Below are 18,457 nucleotides of genomic sequence, written 5' to 3'. Positions count from 1 at the left end.
CCGTTATATTCCCTTCCAAGTCGATACTGGCCTTTGTTGTTTCTTACAAGAAGGCCAAGGGGCTGTCAAAACTTCCTTTTTTGCTATTATACCCGCACTTATTGGATCTGTTCACTTTATAAGACTCCTAAGTTATGCTGACAGAGTTCTGCCCCTTCTTGACACAGCAAAATACACATACACAAGCTTCTGGACTGATAGAGAATCACATGTTTGCTCTTTGTGATGCCATTTTGGATGCTGGACATTACTGTCCTAGTCGGACTCATTCCTTCACACTGCCACACACATATAATTACTGGTGCGAAAGGACGACATCGCACTTCTTTTATAGAAAACTAAGAATGTGAGGTGGTTGATAGATGAGAGTTGTTAGTGGCTACCTGCTATTGGGTGTATGGTGTGACTTTGCAAAGTGGGGGTAGAGGACTCTGTACATGGCATGGCAGAGGGCCAGATACCCCGAAATATATACATAGCAGGCACTTGGTTCAGGGAACATTGCTTAAGGGCTTTCTGGCTGTGGACCACAAGGTGTGTTCAGCTGAAGGCTGCGGGCACTGGGGACATGCAGACTGGGTGGAGGGCATGGCCGATGGCCGAATTCTATACCCAGTGCCTACTGTATGTACATGGCCGAAAGCATCGTGAAGCAGGCATGTGCAGCAGGTAGACTGGGTGCAGAGCACAGCTAAAAGTCATGTCCGTGCATGTTGTGTACAGCTCAAGACCATGTCAACCAGATGATGACAACAGTATAACTTGGTGCACGGCACAGCCAAAGACTCTGACCTGCGTCCACTGCCTCCTGCACATAACTGTTGTTCATTCACAGTAGGGCTGGAGGACAGATGACGTGTTTTTTGGGCTCTGGGGCCTGTTCACCAAAATAAAAGCAAAACAATTGCCTATAAATATCTCTATTCAAGGAATTTATGGTTCCTTACACACATCACAAACACATATGCTATAAAAAGCACATAAATTCGCCTAAAACATCCGCTTAAGGGGTGTCGTGGCTATGATCTAAAACCTAAAACCACTGGAATGCACAAGTTATTAATGAGCTAAACAAGCACAATTCCCCCAATGCTCTTATCATGAACTCATACGAGATCACATATGACATTGATCCCATCAATACATTCACACATCAGGACAAGAAAGTCAACACAGCCTTGTTTCTATATTCTTCATTTATAAATATATACAGATATTTAATGGAAAAAGTGATCAGCAGTCCAATGGACAGATGTTCTGAGTGCAGAACCATGCATAGAGCACGGTAGGAAGAACCAGAGCTTTATCCCCCTAGCCTCTGGAGAAACTTCCCTATGCATTGGACTTCTTCTGAGTCTTAACGTTTCCAAATAATAACCCCGTGGGCCGGGAGAAATGCTGCTAATCACAAGGCATGGCTTAAGGCAGGCCCTGCACCCAGACTCTATTGTGCTTAGACTAGAGTAGAGGACACTGGGGTCTAAGAGCAAGGAGTCATGAACGCAAGGTCTTTCCAGTCACATACATATATGGCACTGCAGCCTTGCTTCCTCTTGGTGCTGGCCTTTGTGCTCCTCAAATTAACATTAAATAGCAAAGAAAGAATACTGCTTGAAGTGGTTTCTTCTTTTTTTACTTTTTACTACACCAAAACTTATTTTTTGTTTACAAATAAAATATTTTACACTACATACATTTTCATTTAAGGAATTATGTGAAAGAAATCATTTAAAAAAAAAATGATCTCGCACAGGATTCAAAGTGGGCAGTTGAAGTGAAAGTTACAGAGAAATTTGAGTGGTGCAAAACCTGGACAGCGTAAAGCAGTTTAGGTAAGGCTAAGTAAAAAACAGAAGTAAAATCAGAGAATAAATATGATCAAACAGAGGAAAGTGTTTGGGCGGGAGAAGGCTAAGAAAACATTACTGAAAGGCTGAGAAGGTAAAGTTTGTCTGGTAGAAAACCAGTTTGCACTTGTCTCCCATGCACCTTCATTTGTAATTACTTCATCAATCTTGGTGCAGTAGTAACTCCGTTTCAAAATTCTGCGCTTTATCTTGGCCTTAACAAGTTGGAAAAGTAGAAATGACTTGAAGCCACCTTGAACATCAGACGCCTCACGCTGAACTTGTTGGTCTATCCTAGACTTCATGAAGCGGAGAAAGACAGAGTAAAATCACTCTCAAATAAGTCCTGTCTGTTTTCTTTGTTGAGTTAAAATCCCTCACATGCATGATGTTTCTGATTTCAGTGTAAGAATGAAGAAACATTTCCTGTGATAGGATAAGGTGCAAAAGGATCTCATTGGCCAAAAATGCAATGCCAGGAGTCAAAAGATGAGCGGTTTAACCTGCATGACTTTTTTTTACCTACAACTACATGTTTCATTTTATAAACAATACTTCATTGCCTCAGAGCCAAGGGTCGCCTTTCCTTGCATCTTTGGATCTGTAAGAGGGAGGTGATGTCTTGGGTGCAGATCCAAACTTAGATCTGTAAGAGGGAGGTGATGCCTTGGGCGCAGATCCAAACTCTGTTGGGTCTTTCAGTCACGCATCACATACCTACAAAACCTGCTTGATCCAAGAGGATACATTTGCGTTTACTCAAGCTGCAAGGACATTTTTCGTTTAAACAATGTAAGAAAATCTCCAGGATTATTAAAAGAAAAATAAAAGTTTATATTACTTTTTGTGCCATTATTACAAGACTACAATTCAGATTGATGGACATTGAGACAGCACTCAAAGGCTCCTTTGCCTACGAGTGACCTTACTCATGAACCATTGATTCTTCAGAAATGATTCATTTACAACAGTTAAAGTCTATAAGGGATAACACGATTGGTGTGAAAAACATTTCTCTATTTTATAATCTGGGGCATGTCGTTCCAAGCTTGGGATTTCTTCTTGGCAAGATCCATCCAGGAAGGCCGCTCAGATGCAGAAGGACTGGCCTGTGGATGGCGGGGCTTCTCCTCTTTCTCTGCTACGAAAAGTGGCTGAGTTGCTGTAGAGATAAAAGAAGAAGTCAGTTAAATGAGCCTGCAAGGTACACATTTTCTAACAAACAATAATATACAGTCAAATGGAATAAAGTTGTTTATCTTTAGCTCATTGCCACAGTAAGAGACAACAAAAGAACTTGAAAATAGAACCTTTGTAATAAAAAGTAATATCAGCAAATCAAATTTTTTTCCAGTTAAAAGACAGCTCCAGAGCGCACCATTCATTCTCAAAACTAATAGCACGCGTGATGAACCTTTAATTTTGGAACTCATTCAGCAATTTTACCCTGTGAAGTACAAGCAGTAGTAGTAGCTTTATTGTACAGTTAATTAAAACTCACAATATTAAAAACTTCCATCATTAAAATATCATTAAACCTTGTTTTACATCTATATATATATATAAAAACGAATGTATGTCTGTCTGTTTGTCCTTTATGCATTACTACACCATTCATCCGATCGCCATGAAACTTTGGGAAGTTGTTGAGTACACTCCCGCGAAGGTTTCTGGCAATAAAAAAACGAAAATAAAAAAATAAATACAAAAAATTGTTAAAAGTTGTTGAGTACACTCCCGCGAAAGTTTCTGGCAATAAAAAAAATAAAATGAAAAAATAAATAAAAAAATTGTTAAAAGTTGTTGAGTACACTCCCGCGAAGGTTTCTGGCAATAAAAAAACTAAAATAAAAAAATAAATAAAAAAATTGTTAAAAGTTTTTGAGTACACTCCCGCGAAGGTTTCTGGCAATAAAAAAACTAAAATAAAAAAATAAATAAAAAAATTGTTAAAAGTTTTTGAGTACACTCCCCCGAAGGTTTCTGGCAAAAAAAAAGAAAATAAAAATTTGCTAAATATCGGCCCCCCGGGGCCCTCATAATCCTACCAATACTGAACGTTTATAGTTTCCGGTGCGACTCGCTTTTGCAATGACCATCAACAAAGCACAAGGACAATCGCTGCAAGTGTGTGGACTAGATTTGGAGAATCCGTGCTTCTCACATGGACAACTGTATGTGGCCAGCTCACGAGTCGGAAAACATTCTTATTTATTCGTGTACGCACCAGACGGAAAAACGAAAAATACTGTGTATCCACAAGCACTCTAATAAATAAACAGAATTAAAAAAAAACACTTTAAAATGTTTTCCATATTAAAATGAATACGTTTCAATAAAAATGAGACAATGTAAATTGAATGTTATCATAACAAGTTTCCTTAAATTTCCTTTCTTCTGAGATCGCAGCAACGCGCGACTGGTAAGCAAGTTTATGTTATAAAAATAAGAGGAGAAAGGTATTTTACACTAGCGGGCTGTTCCTTTATTAGATCGAAATGCCGTTGCTTGCTTTATTTCAGATAATCCATATAGCTAGCTCTTGAGTCCTCTAGCCACGGTATCGAAATACTTTGTTAGTCTGCAATTTAGCTGAATCTTTTCAGGATTAAAGCACAGCATCACAGCCTGCCTGCAACTTGTTATGCCCTTTTGTTTCCAAAATACTCGGAGTAAGGAGCGCCTTATGTCCATTAGGTTTGGGCAGATGCAGATTATATGTATTAGGTCCGCTTTCCCTGATCTGCAAAGACGGCAAAGGTGTTTGTCTGCTCTCCTTTTCCAAGGTGGCAAATGGGGTAGTATTGGAAGGATGCAAAAGCGTAGATTTAGAAATGTGTTTTTTGTGGTCTGCGCGAGGCCCGTTTTCAGGTATTCTTGCGGTTTAAGAGCTTTGTAATCTTTCAGCGCTATCCATCCATGAGCCCTCTTGGTCAGAGTTTCTTTGTCTTCTATGGATATCATTTTGGTCACTTTTGTTACCACCTTTTTGAAGCTTTTGTGTTCTGTAGAGGACTCCCCGAGGTTTGTTAATCCCAGGTACTCCAGTGATTCTTGTAAGTACTTCCTGGTGGGCGAGTTCTCTCGAATAGACAGTTCGGTTCAGAGGTGGGCGTTTAAAGATCCTTGCTCAGCGCCTCTGATTTTGCGCCAGCTTTTTATGTAGGCACCTCTTCTCTCGACCGTTTGTCTCTGGAGACCAAATTCGAGGCGTATTTGAGCAGGGGAGACATAGTTCGGCAGATGGAAGATTGCCCTATATGCTCTGCTAATTGTTTTGTCTAGAGCCATGGCGTCTTTGCCTTGCATGGGTTCACTGCTGTATGTGAGCATTGGCTGTAAACGTGCTCTGATGACCTGTAGGAGGGGATCCAGTGACGGTCGGGGAGAAATTTCTTCAGGGGCTTCATTGGGAGGTAGAATGTTGTGCCCTTTCAACGGATGGCCTCTAGTTGGGGTTTAAACGAACCTCTACTGTCAAAAAGAACACCTAGGTATTTGTAGGTGGCTACGTGGTCTAGCCTCTGTCCGCCCAGGAACCATGCTAGTTTTTTTGTTTTATTGCAATTCACTGACATAGCTTTTGATTTATTTAAGTTAATCCTTAATGCATTATTTGTTGAGAATTTGTTGGTGGTGTCCAGGAGATGTTGTAGTCTGATATGGGACCAACTAATTAAGACCAGGTCATCTGCATAGAGGGGATTTGATAGCCGGATGTCTCCCAGCCGCGGTGCATGCGATTTGGTTTAGTCCAATTCTCTAGGAAGATCTGCAAGGAATAGATTAAACAGCATGGGGGCTAGAACGCATCCTTGTTTTAGACCTTTGGTGGTATTAATTTGCCTTGAAAGGTGCGTTCCAGCTCCCAGTTTGATCTTAACCCAAGTGTTGGTATGTAGTAGTATCAGTTGTTTTAGAAGCGGCCCGGGAATCCCCCATTTTTCCAGTTTCTGGCAGAGTTTGCTGCGGTCTACGTGGTCAAACGCAGCGCTGTAATCTATGAAACATAGAAATAGCGAGCTCTTGGCTGTCTTTGCCGCGTCCATCAGTAGAGTTAGCACCATGATGTTAGTTATTGTGCCCTGGCCTCAGCTGAATCCAGTTTGGTTTGCTGGGATGATGTGTTTTAAAGTTGCCCAGGATGTTAATTCCTCCAAAAGGAGTCCTGCATAGTACTTTGCCTCTATGTCTATTAGGGCAATGAGTCAATAGTTACTTGGATTGCTCCTTTCGCCCTGTTTGTAGATCAGACGTATTATTGATCCTCTCCAGGATGATGGACATATTGCGGTTTCCCTAATTTCCTGGAAGACTGGTGCCAGTACATCGCTCCAGAGGTCAGCATCTTGCTTGTACATTATTGGCGAGATTCCATTGGGGTCGAGAGCACTTTCTAGTTTCCCTTTTCATATTTGTGGCTTGATCATAACCGCTGTTGCTGCGTAATTATTTTCCTTCCTGTTTGAGATTAGTTTGGAGCTTGTTGTTACTTCTTTCTCCAGATTTGCAATCTTGTGCGGGGCTCGGTCTTGATGGGGTCGTCATATACTTAATGATTATGTATTCCTTTTTTATTATTGCTTGGATGCATCTTGATTGCCGGAGCTTTCCCTCTGGGTGGTTCCCCTTCTGGGTTTTTATCATTAAAGTGGTTTGATAAATAGTGTGCCTAGTCGGATTCAGATATGTGCGACTTAATTCCTTTGTGTCCTGGCCATTGGAGGCTATGGATTGTTTTCCAGAATCTAGCGCTGTTTTTCTGTTTCGAGTCGTACACGATTTTTGCCCAGAGATCGTCGTTCATTTGCCTTTTCCTTACCCAGATCTTCTTCTTTTGTTGAGCCTTTAGAGTTTGCAACTCTTTTTTGCAGGACTTCATTGTTCGATTGTTTGCGGAGCTGCCTTAGGATATGGTTTATTTTCAGTTTTAGGTTTTTTATCTCTGGTGTATTTACAACACGCCGTACCGCGACGACCACGTTATGCGGGGAATCTCTCCATTACTTTAGGATATGCTTCTTAAATAGGAGCTTTTTACTCTGACCAAGTATACTCCGTTTTTATTGTGGTTCTAAGCCTCAAGGAAATATTACTCGTGGATCATAATTGTTTAATGGATTTTGAAACAATGGAGGCTTATAGATATTGATGCTTACCAAAGAAACTATATTCGTGTGGAAAATCCCTGGATTTAGGAGGATGTTTGAGCAATATTTAAATAACGAGAAGTACAGTCCAGGCCCTGAGGAAGTCTTTGGGTTATACCCCACAGACGAAACATGTGTTGGCTGTTTGCATGATTAAAGAAACGATCTGTGTATCAACAAGTCTTCAAGGAACAACTGTAATATGAAAATAAAGAAACAAGACTGATGATCACGACATCTGCATATGGACATTTGATTTGAAAAAGCTTTATTTATATTTCTTATACTTTGACCTAGTTCAGGGTTCCTACTTTCAATTTATGATATAATAACAATTGCTTTTGAGTATTGTTATTTTGTGACAACGTTGAGTGGTCGTTGCCTTTGGTTCCCTTTGATGCAACTGAGATAATTGATGTAATAATAATTCTGACAGGAATTTGCGCTAATTATACCTCACTACCCGCGTTCGTGAATTATGTTACATGATGTGTTTGCTTTGCAGGTTTTTTGTGCTCTGTGGCATACGTTGTTCCAAGTTCCATTATGAATTCTTCCCAAGCCTCTAATAGATTCTTTATTAAGCTTGCTATCTGGTGGAAGATTGTTTTTGCGTTGAGTGCTAACTCTTCTGCTTTGTTGGTCTTACACCTTATCCTTCTAAAGTTGGAGGGATACTCTGTCCCAATGCTTTTCCTTGCTTCCATGTCGTTCCCATTAGTGACACCTAGTATCACTTCTAGTGGCAGGTGGTCACTATTGTAGTTTTCTCCAACCTTGAATGAGCTTATTATTTCAAAAAATGGTAGTGTTGCAAGGGTGAAGTCTAGGTGAGAAGAAGTAGTTGAAGAAAAATATGTTAGTGCTGGTGGTGTGTCCTCTTTGAATCGACCATTTAGTACTTTCCGGTTTAACTGCTCCAGGTCTTTCAATAGTTGGTTTGAGCATCTTGTTTGCTTGTTTGGAGAGGCTGGGGATTGGTTTGGTATTCCCCATGCAATGTTCCTGTACTATTTCTTCTTCTGATTTCTTTCTAAAAAGGTAAAGATTGAAGTCGCCTGCCAGAAGTAAGTTCTCCATTTCCTTTTCTTACATGAGTCTTGTCAATTCGCTTACAAGTTATCTTGCCCCTTTTAGTCTGTGCTTCGGATGTATATATGTGTTTATTATGTATAGTGGTTGAGCCACCGGTTTGTTTTCAATTGTTATTACTATTGCATGTATGGCACTAGGGGGAGTGATTTTTACGTTGATTTCTTTCATTGTTCCTATTGTTACTATTGAGGCGAGTGACGCCAAGCCTCCTGAGCTGCGACCATAGGGAGCACCTTTAATTGCTGGGTGGATTCGAGTTGTATATCCTTGCAGGGGTATCTCTTTCTCTTCCCAGGTTTCTTGGAGTAAGATCAGATCAAATGATTTTAAGTAGTTAGATGTTTCTATGTCTTCCAGTTTGCTAGACAGACCATTAATGTTCCAAACGCATATTTTAATATTAGAGGTGTTAGGTTTCGTGAGAGGCTGGCCTGATGCCCCTTGTCACTTTGTATCTTCTGTAATTATTGTACGCCGGATGTTTGCCCAGTTTGAATCAAGTTGCTGAGTTGTGTAATGTTTTAGGTGTGGTATATTACTGTCATGTCCTTGGGAATAACTGTGTGCTCCTTTTAGAATCAATGTAACTATTTGTAGACTTTTTTTTTCTTTCTTCTAGGAGCAGGGTGGGTTAGGCTTTTTCCAGCTTTTAGCTTTATTCCCTATTGAGAGAATCTGAGTGTTTCCCCAGGATTTGATCTGCTCGTCGTTTGTTTTCCAGATTGACTGTCATTTCGTGTCCATGTTGATCTGGGGAAGAGTGAAATTCAATTGCGAGCAGGTCTGTTGTGTTAATGTGTTTTAAGTTTTCAATTGAGTTGATGAGTCTTAGTATATTACCCCTATTTAGGGTGTCCACTCTTCCTCTGCATTTCAATTCTGGAATAAATAGGATAATGTCGGTCTCTTTTTTTCCAGGGGTCGGTATTCACTGATGTGTGGTTGACTCATATTGTTCGACCCCGTATGGGAGCTGGATTTTATTTGTCATGTTGTTGCTTTCTGAGCTGGCTTCTTGGTGGTCCTCTTTTACCTGTCAATGGCTAGCTTATTCGTGCTTTGTGTGCATACCATCTTATTTTGTTCCTGGATGGTGATCTCCTTGCAATAATTAACACTGTTTATGGGTGAATCAGTGTTTATTACTTCTATGTTAATTTGGACGGGCTCCTCTAGGGCCTGCTCTATGACTTGTGTGCCGGGTTGTATTTTTACTGTTGGCGGATTTTCTGCGATAGTCCTCCCTGTGCTTTGTGTGTCATTTACCGGCTAAGGTATATTACTGGGTTGCTTGTGTTTGGCTTGGCCAATGTGTTTCTGCTCTATCTGTTTGCTTGTTTTCTCTTTGGAGAATATCGGTGTAGGGGTCTCTGCTGCTGCTTTTGTGATATTTGTGTCTAATGATTTTTAGGTCGAGCCTTCGCAGCTTGCATGCGCTGCGAAGGAAAACTACCTTTACCGAGTGCTTAGGCTTTTCAGCCAAGCACGTGCACGCGTTCCATTGCCTTCAATGGAAACGTGTGCACGTCAGGATATTCACTCGCGGGAGCGCCCGGCCCATCTGGTCGCAATTATCGCTCCCGCGAGTGAATCCCTTCCCCCAGCTGCCGCTTGAGCGCTTTTTTCTTGTTTCCCTTGTCACACTCCTTGCAAGCCTCTTCTCTATCGGCCCGATGTTGTGGCTTTAACCTCTCTTGATCTTTACCTAGGGCTGTAACGTTAGGAGCCTTGGGGTAACACGAAACGATACTCAAGCTGTCTGGACCGAGACAGTTTCCACTCTGGAAAAAAGAAACTATTTAAAAGAACAAGATAAAGGCGCTGAGAGAGCGAGCGCCAGTGTATTCTATTTTAAGCATCTTCCCAACATACTTGTCCCCAGATCATTGTTCTGGCAAATCTCTCCACGCTGCCCTTGCTGAGTGAGCTTTTAGCAATAGCTTGGCACTCGGTTGTCATTACTGTGCCTTTCCAAATGACTTCTGGTTCTGCACGGCCTGGCACCCCTCCCAGCCCTTCTCATCCTACCGAAGAAATCCAGCTCATATGCGGAAAATAAATTTCGGCTTTTAGAATTGGCGCTGATCGAACGAGCTTCCAGAGATGTCCACACCAAGGAAGTGGCCGACATCGGGGTTGGAGGAACCGGGGTGCCTTGTGTTTTTTCCCCAAGCATGTATGGAGTACTGGTGCATGCTGATAAAAGACTCCTCCTTGGTAAGACTTCTGCTGACACATATGCCGAGGGTGTACGGTGCCTCTTTCGAATTGAGTGCCTCAGTTCTAGTGTTGCAGGAACGACTGCTTTTTTGACATGTTATAAAGATGTAGATATGATTATATTTCTTACACTTTTTTGACGGCGGTACTATATTTTTTATCTTTGTTAGAATTACTTTTTTTTTGTTGGGGAAACAACTAGTTTTTTAGCACGGCGTTGAAGACAATTTACTTGGCCCGAGCTGTGTCTGTCTCTCTCGCACTTTCTTCCTGTCTGCCACACTTCTGCACTCTATTTTATCAGCTACAGATGTGGCACGCAGCTCTCCCGAGAAGTCATGAACTTTGTCATCTGCACAGTTTAACAGCCAAAATTTGCCGCAGCAGCAGCCTGATGGAAACAACAGCATGGAAAGTATTTTTTTAAGCAGAGCGATAAAGCGGCCCAGCCTACAGGACTCTGGCTTTCATTTACCCTCAGTGGATATTTATTTAATAATATTACTTCAAAATAACTGCGAATAGCGGTTGAAAATGAATTTAGCATTTTAAAAAATCGTACATAAAATATAATACACGAAAAAGGTTGAATATGTTGGTTTGATAATTTTTTGTTCTCGAGAGACTGAAACGCGTTAAAATATAAACATAGAAAATGTGCATAAAACATGTCTGCAGCTGTGATGTTCATATAGGAGTCGGTTTTACCCATGGAAAAAATGTTAAGACATTGCTCATTTTGTGTACATAAGAAATGCATTAGCGTTTCTTATTTTCATGAAGCGCGGCCTTCTGATTTTTACCAGTACAATAAATCATGTTACATGAACAGAGCTGTTCTGTTACTGGAAACCGTTTGTTTTGATATGTGTAATGTGATGCATTCCTTTTTACGATATTTATGGAACCGGGTGACTTTGCCCCATTGGAGCTAATTTTGGCCATTACTAATAAAACATGTAGCTGTTCGTTCTGCTTCACAAAAAGTTGGTACATATTTTGCTCCAGGTTTGTCTGCTGCAATAGGAGAATAAACAAGGAGTAGTACAAACACATTTGGCGTCTCCCTTGCATGCTAATTTAAAAGTGCTCACAAATCTCCCAGATGAATTGTTCTTAACGTCATACAAACCTTACCCTCACCTTCCCTCTTTCTGTCACATGTGTTGCTTGCCTCTACCTGCCGTCCGTTTCTCCTTCCATTGTCCATGTTGCTTTCCAACCCACGCCCTCCATCCGTTGTCCGCGTTGCTTGCCCCAACTGCCCTCTCTCCCTCCTTCCTTTGTACATATTTTTTGACTCCACCCACCCTCCCCTTTCCATTGTCCACGTTGCTTGTTTTACTACAGCTGTTAAACGACAGAACTGTATTATTGTACGAATATCGCTTTTATAGTATTTCATTGGACAACATGTTATACTATTTAATTTAAAGACATTCCCGTTTGTATTTCTTAATAAGTATTTTTAGGCCATCTTATTGGTATTTCTATATATTAAATTTGTGTTTTACAATTTAAATCGTAACTCAATTAGTTCTCAATTTATTTAATAAATACATTTGAACACATAGTTGAGTTCCAGTAGGGTTTTAGCAGCTTACCCACCCATTTGAATTTATCTGTAAAAATCGCAAAAAAAAGGAAAATTGGGAGCTCAAATGATTTTAGTCTCCGTCCCTTTCCTTAGCTGCCCTTTCCTGTCCCAGGTCCAGAGGGGAGAGGGGGCTTCTGGGGCAGGACCCCCCAGCTGCTGCTTCTGCTGAGATAGGAGAGATGCAGCAGCATCTGCAGGTGTGTGTCTGCTGCCACCTAGGGCTGAACACTGGAAGCTGCCCATCTGGATGGACGGATTCAAGTGAAACTAAAACAAAGTACGTTTGGGCAGGACACTGGAATTATACCATTATGAGGCTGGGGCGATTTTCGAATGATTATAGATTTGCCTCATTCGCCACACAGCCCATCATCTGCTGCATAATCTGCAGATTTGAACAAAAAAACAATTTAGATCCTAGCTCAAAGTTACTAAACAAGCAGCGACGTGCTGCCGCAGGGGAAGGCCCTATGCAGAGTCTGCATGGCCACCTCTCTGCAGTTTATTGCTGTGTCTGAATGTTAAACTGGTACTGACGAGTTGCAACGAATGCCCAGACAGTGTTAACAAGTTTAAAAACAAGCATTAGCATAGCCAATAGGTCTCGCTTTTGGGACAGTATAAGTATTTAGTTTTGCAGCACAATATCCTTGGTGCAACATCAGCTGTTGCATAGCCAAACCTTGTACCTTATAAGTGTTTAGCCATGCAACAGCTGATGTTGTTACACCAAAGATATTGTGCTGCATAACTAAATACTTATAAGGTCCCAAAAGAGAGATCGATTGGCTATGCCAATGCTTGTTTATCTTGGTGTTAAAATTTTTCCTTCAATGTAATTCATGGTTTCTCCTGATTGCACCTGATCCGTAGATGCGGTCATTTGCTGGTTCTTGTCAGTGTAATCTACTCCGGTTGCCTTTCTGTTCCTACGCTTCCTTTTTTGTTTCCGACGGGTTCCCGCATTCGTAGTTGTCTCGGCGCCGGCCCTATCATTAATTGAGATGTTTGGAAGGGACTCTTCTGGTGTGCGTTTGGCTATTGGAGTGGAGTCCCCTTGCTTGCTAGCTAGCAATATGATGGTCGTTGCTAGTTCCTGATGCTTTTTCACGGAGGCGTGTTCTTCCGGACCTGGTTTCCATTGTAGGGTGCGTGTTTGTGTTTAGTTTTAAGTCCCCCAAGAGGTTCCCTAGCGTCGTGGGTAGTGTAGATAGCTTGTCGACTGTTGGGGAACAGACGCAGTAGTTCTATTTGAGATAGTTTTGCTGCTTCTTGCCCTCTTTTTATGAGGCCATTAAAATCAGTAAGTTTTCTTTCTATCCCGGAAGTAGCTTCTGCTAGCGTTTGCAGGACTATCAACTGCATGTCTAGTTTATCGGATTGATACTGCAGTGCTGTTGCCGACAGCTGGATTGTGTTAAGTAAAGTTGCCCAGAATGTATCGGTAGGGCCGCTACTCCCCTCAAGGTGCAGGTTAGAACGCTCTTCGGTGGGGCTATTAAAGGTTGGTTTAACGTTATATGATGCCACTAGGTCCTCCCATTCTAGTGACGCCAGAAAGGTCATGTCGCTATCAGTGGTACACAAATCCTCGTATGGCGAATGTAAGGGGAGATTTGCGGGGTCTGTATTCCTTTGCTGTTTCTCAGCTAGTGAGTATCGCCTTGTGTGGTCAGTTGTTTATATGGAGAACTATTTTTTGCATGAGATGTTGCAATCGCTTCAACAGGTTCGCTCAATGTGTTCTGATGGGAAGGGGAGATGTAGATGGAGGGTGGCTGTCCTCTTGAGTCATTGGGAATCTGATGCCCTGGGAGCCCTTCTGATACTGCAGCCCATTTGTTCTCATTCTCCTTCTCGGGCGTGAGCCCCCTGGAGTTTTGTTCCTGGTCACCCAAGTCTTTTGGTGAGTTGTTTTGACTGATGATCCCCACGGTTGCTTCAATGGTGTTGTCAACTTGCCCCCATTGAGCTCCGTCCCCCGTTGTACTTCTCAAATGGGCTGTGGTCTCCATATAGTTTGTGAATGTATGTATTTCTACAGCTGTTGTTCTTAGTATTTGAGGCAAGGAACTATCTACGCCTGCGGGTCGCAGTGGTGACTGTAGCCCTTCTTCGATTACTACGTTGGTTGCAGTTTCCAAGGCTTGTTGGTGCCCCTGCCGGGCACTGACCCCATGGCTCTCGACATCCAATGTGGGACAGCTCATGAATGGCTCCTGGTCTTCCGCAGCGTTGCCTGGTCTGCACAGCTGCAACTTCAATAGACCCGTCAACTATCCTGCATCCTCAAATCAGTGGGCATTCATATCCTGAGTAGCATAGACTTTCTCTCCTCTGCTTGCAGGTACTTCTCATCTTGAATGCACCTTTGGGTTCCATCGGACTTTTTCGTCTTCTTTGCCAGCAGCATATTTTCTGAAGTCCTCCATTGTGGTCTACAGCCATTTCCGATGTCACTTCACACCTATGCATCCGGCTTGGTGTAGGTATCCTGGTTCTTGGGGTATCCCCGGGTGGGGTGACTCACCAACCTTCCATGTTCCACGGGGTGTCTTCAGGGTCCCTGGGAAGGGTCCTTTACGCGATTTACCCTTTGACTTGTTTTGAGCACGCAGTCGTGTTCCCACTATGCATATGGCCTCTGTGGGGTTCTTAGATACTTATCTTGGGTGGTTCCTTGGGTCCCAAACTCTTATACATATTCTGGGTCCAGTCTCGACTTTAGCCGCGGTTCTCATTTCATTATTTCAGTATATGGTTTGGTCTCCCCTGGAGACCACTGTGTATTTGTGCTACTTACTCATTCTACTAGCACAATATTGTGTGTATTGTGGTTATATCCCTGCGTAGGAGATATTTCAATGTGTTAGTGAGTGTTTAGAATAAATACCTATTTTTATCACTACACTGTGTGATTCTTTTTCACTTAACCTATACCATAAGATTAAGTACTGGTTAAACAAGCAGCTTTACACTCCATCTGGACTAAGCCTGAAGGCTCACAGCTACTACTTGGAGAGCTTTCTAAAGGTTGGCTAAGACAACTTAAAAAAACATAATGGTTGTCTGTATTAGTGCAGGGTGCTACACTTACATAGGTGAATACCATATACTAAGTCAACCTCCTACAACCATTTTATGGGTTTAGGCAGCATAGGCTCAGGTGCATTTAGCTTAAATGTGCACACTGTTTTTAGTAGGTTCGACAGTTTATCATTCCATTAGTATCAGACAACAGTCTCACGCAGGTGGGGCAGTTTGGCCCACACACCTTTGTGTTTCTTGTCTCCTGGAGCAGGCAAAACCCTATAAGTTGCTCTCGACAGTGCAGCAGATATGGATGTACCCTCCCACCTTTGCAGTGTGGACTCTCTGTTATAGGCCCTTGGTGAAAGCTTTGTAGACAATGTAGCACAATGCATTTGGGGAGGTTGGTGTTCTTGTCAGTGCCCTGCTCAGCAGCAAAGGTCCTCTTGGTCGGGTGCAGGCAGGCGCTGAGCAGAGGTAGTTGTGGCCTCTAAGGCGAATATACTTGTGGTGATATCTTCAGATAGAGGCAGGCCCTGGGCAGACCCGGCTTGGCGGTGATGCAGTCCTTTGCTTGTTGCTAGCAGTAGCAGCTGCAGAGGATCTATTCTAACCTGTGCTCGGCTGAAAGGTGACATGTTTCTGGCACAGACTTGGTGCAGCTTACTTCATGAACTGTGCAGAGATGCTAGAGAGACCTTTTCAGAACAAAGTCCCACTTTCTGGGGTCATTGGCTTTCTCTGGGGTTCCTCTTGATGAGAACATCTTGGCCTCTCCTCCTGGACAGTTTCTCTTTCTGCAGGGCCAGACACATTCCATCCCTCTCTCAGCATAAAGTGTTGACTTCAGGTGATGTCCCCTTACCTCTGGGACACTAGTTATCAGGCAGACACCAGCCCTGGTTACACAGCTGTTCTTTTAGTTCTCTGCAGAGAGCTTTCTTCCTTGCTCACCAAGAACGTGTGACCAGACCAAGTGGGTTGATGTGGATCATCCCACTGTTATACATATTTTTTGTAGACCGGAATGCTGATCCACTGGAACAAGAAATGGTTTGGGTTGGTCTTATTTCAATTGTCCTCCTTAGGCTACTCTCCAGACATAGATTTTGTGCAAAGTGATACTTCTCGCAACAGGTAGCACCCACAACATGAACAATCAAGTGTGAGTTTTCAGTATCTGGATGTAATCAGGTTTCCTAATGAAGAAATCAGAGACAGACAAGAGGGCATGCCTGGCCTAGAAACTTTTTCACCTTAAACAACAGAACTGCAGCCCTCCTTATCCCTACCATTAACTAAATGACAGTGCTAAGGAAGAACTAATTAGCAGCTCGTTGCTAACAAAGTCTTTATGGAATTTATAAAGATTGCCCTGTTTCCATCTTCCTCACTTCAGTGTCTTGGTCCCCACCCTTCAATCCCGGGAATGCAGGCAATAGACTTCCACATATTGGGGGCGGGAGGTTAGGAAGCTATACTTATCCCCCATCTTGTGTCCTGCTACAGTCGGGGGCATCCAAAATGGACACAAATTCCACTGGAATTAGTACTCCGACTCACACAGAGCCCTACTACCATGTGTCAAATGCTCACTGTACATGCATATGCACTTGCCATGCACATGGAAAGTCAGGAAAAGTTCTGGGTTTCAAATAACAGTGTAACTTTACGCAAGAGGGGTCAATAGGCCACATTTACTTTTACCTATACATATGAAAAGTTCTGAGCACACAAAAGATTCACAAAACCTGGTACGCTGCCACCCCTGTTTAATATGCAATACCCAGTAGCAGCCTACTGGGTACAATTATACTTGATGCACCCTTCAAGGTCGCTTGACAGGCCCTGGACCTCGCACTGTTATGGAGAGACCTAGGACTCTGTGAACATGCTAGATTAGCGTGATGCCAGGCAGGCAGGTAAGGGCAACATGAACAATTGTTACTTACCTGTAAACAGGTGGTTCTCCAGTATTGGTGTCTTTCATAGATTCACATGCTTGAATATTCCCCGTCGTCGGAGTGGGAGTCCCACGGTAAATAAAATAGCAATAAATGCTAAATATATAATAATATACAATAAATATATATATACATAATAAGGAAAAACCCAAAAAATGCATACAATAACCATCTGGCACCTAACCAAGAGTTTCCACATAGGAATGCATGGGGAAAAGAAGTTCCAATGCAGCCTATCCTTGTCATTATGTTAGTCCAAACTGCAGCCAATCAGGCGCCAGCAGCCCTCTAGAACCTTCTCCTCAGAGCTCAAGCCCTCAGATTTTCGTAGCACAAGAGTGACCACAGAGTCTATGAGGAGAAGCGAGCCTCTGAGGGGAGGATGGGAGGGTCGCATGTGAATCTATGAAAGACACCAATACTGGAGAACCACCTGTTTACAGGTAAGTAACAATTGTTCTTCTCCAGTATTGGGGTGTCTTTCATAGATTCACATGCTTGAATATAGAATAGTAAGCAGTCCGTATCCGTACACAAAGTTTCCAGGATGCAATGTATACACAAAAGGTTGAAATCAACAGGATTAAATCCATGTCACGGAAGTTATAACACTGTATGTATACATAGAGAAGACATGCACAAGACTGGAAACCATAGGAGGAGGGTAGAACAGAGGCTCACCTTATTGAAAAAGATTCCGGAGCACAGCTTGTCCCACTGCGGTATCCCCTTCGGCCATGGCACCCAGATTGTAGTGCTTCGTGAACGTGTGCCTGCTGGACCACGTGGCAGCTCTGCAAATCTGATGCAATGGAACTCCGGCAAAGAGTGCAGTCGAAGAGGCCACAGACCTGGTAGAGTGGGCTCTCACTGCAGACTGTAAAGGCTTTCCCGCTTTCTGATGGCAGAAAGCAATCGCCGAGGCCACCCAGCGGGCTACTGTAGGTTTGGTGACTGGTCGCCCTTTTTGAAAACGGCCATAGGCCACGAAGAGCTGATCTGATTTTCGGAACTGGGCCGTTCTGCTGATGTAGAACTTTAAACATCTTTTAATGTCCAAAGAGTGCAGGCGTTGTTCCGCAGGTGATTGCGGATTGGCAAAGAAAGACTTCAGTATAACAGGCTCATTAATATGGAAGTCTGACGGCACTTTTGGAAGGAAAGTAGGATTAGTGCGTAAAAGCACAGAATCCGGTTTGAACTGTAGAAATGGCTGTTTAATTGTGAAAGCATGCATATCACTCACTCGACGTGAGGACGTCAGTGCGAGTAAAAGCGCAACCTTCCAGGTGACATACTTGAGATCTGCGCTATGAATTGGCTCAAACGGAGCAGTCATTAATTGTGAGAGGACAATGTTGAGGCGCCACTCTGGAGGAGGACGCCGAACTGGTGGAAAAGTCCGAAGAAGTCCTTTGAAGAACTGACGTATCAATCTGGATGAGCATAAGGAGGCGGAGCCATCATGGCGGAAGCGTGAGATTGCCGCCAGAAAAACTCTTAAAGTTGCATGTGACAAACCCGACTGAGCCAGATGGAGAAAGAAAGGGAGGA

The 18,457-nt window shown here is 42.8% G+C and overlaps 1 protein-coding gene across 8 annotated transcripts in view; it reads right to left on the bottom strand.

Annotated features, from left to right (window-relative positions):
• Positions 1-1,617: 1,617 nt before the first annotated feature.
• CRACDL (CRACD like) overlaps positions 1,618-18,457 on the bottom strand; it is a 612,462-nt gene continuing 595,622 nt past the window's right edge. For all 8 annotated transcript variants that reach the window (XM_086934213.1, XM_086934214.1, XM_086934210.1 and 5 more), the window contains 2 exons: positions 2,514-3,009; positions 1,618-2,468 (listed from right to left, as the gene is read on the bottom strand). In XM_086934213.1, the coding sequence (XP_086790339.1) occupies positions 2,864-3,009 (146 nt within the window). In that variant the 3' untranslated portion in view covers positions 1,618-2,468; positions 2,514-2,863. The remainder of the gene's footprint in view (positions 2,469-2,513; positions 3,010-18,457) is intronic.

The sequence above is a fragment of the Lissotriton vulgaris genome, chromosome 8, assembly GCF_964263255.1.
Source record: "Lissotriton vulgaris chromosome 8, aLisVul1.2, whole genome shotgun sequence".
Lineage (NCBI taxonomy): Eukaryota > Metazoa > Chordata > Amphibia > Caudata > Salamandridae > Lissotriton > Lissotriton vulgaris.
This window is presented reverse-complemented; position numbering and strand designations above follow the sequence as displayed.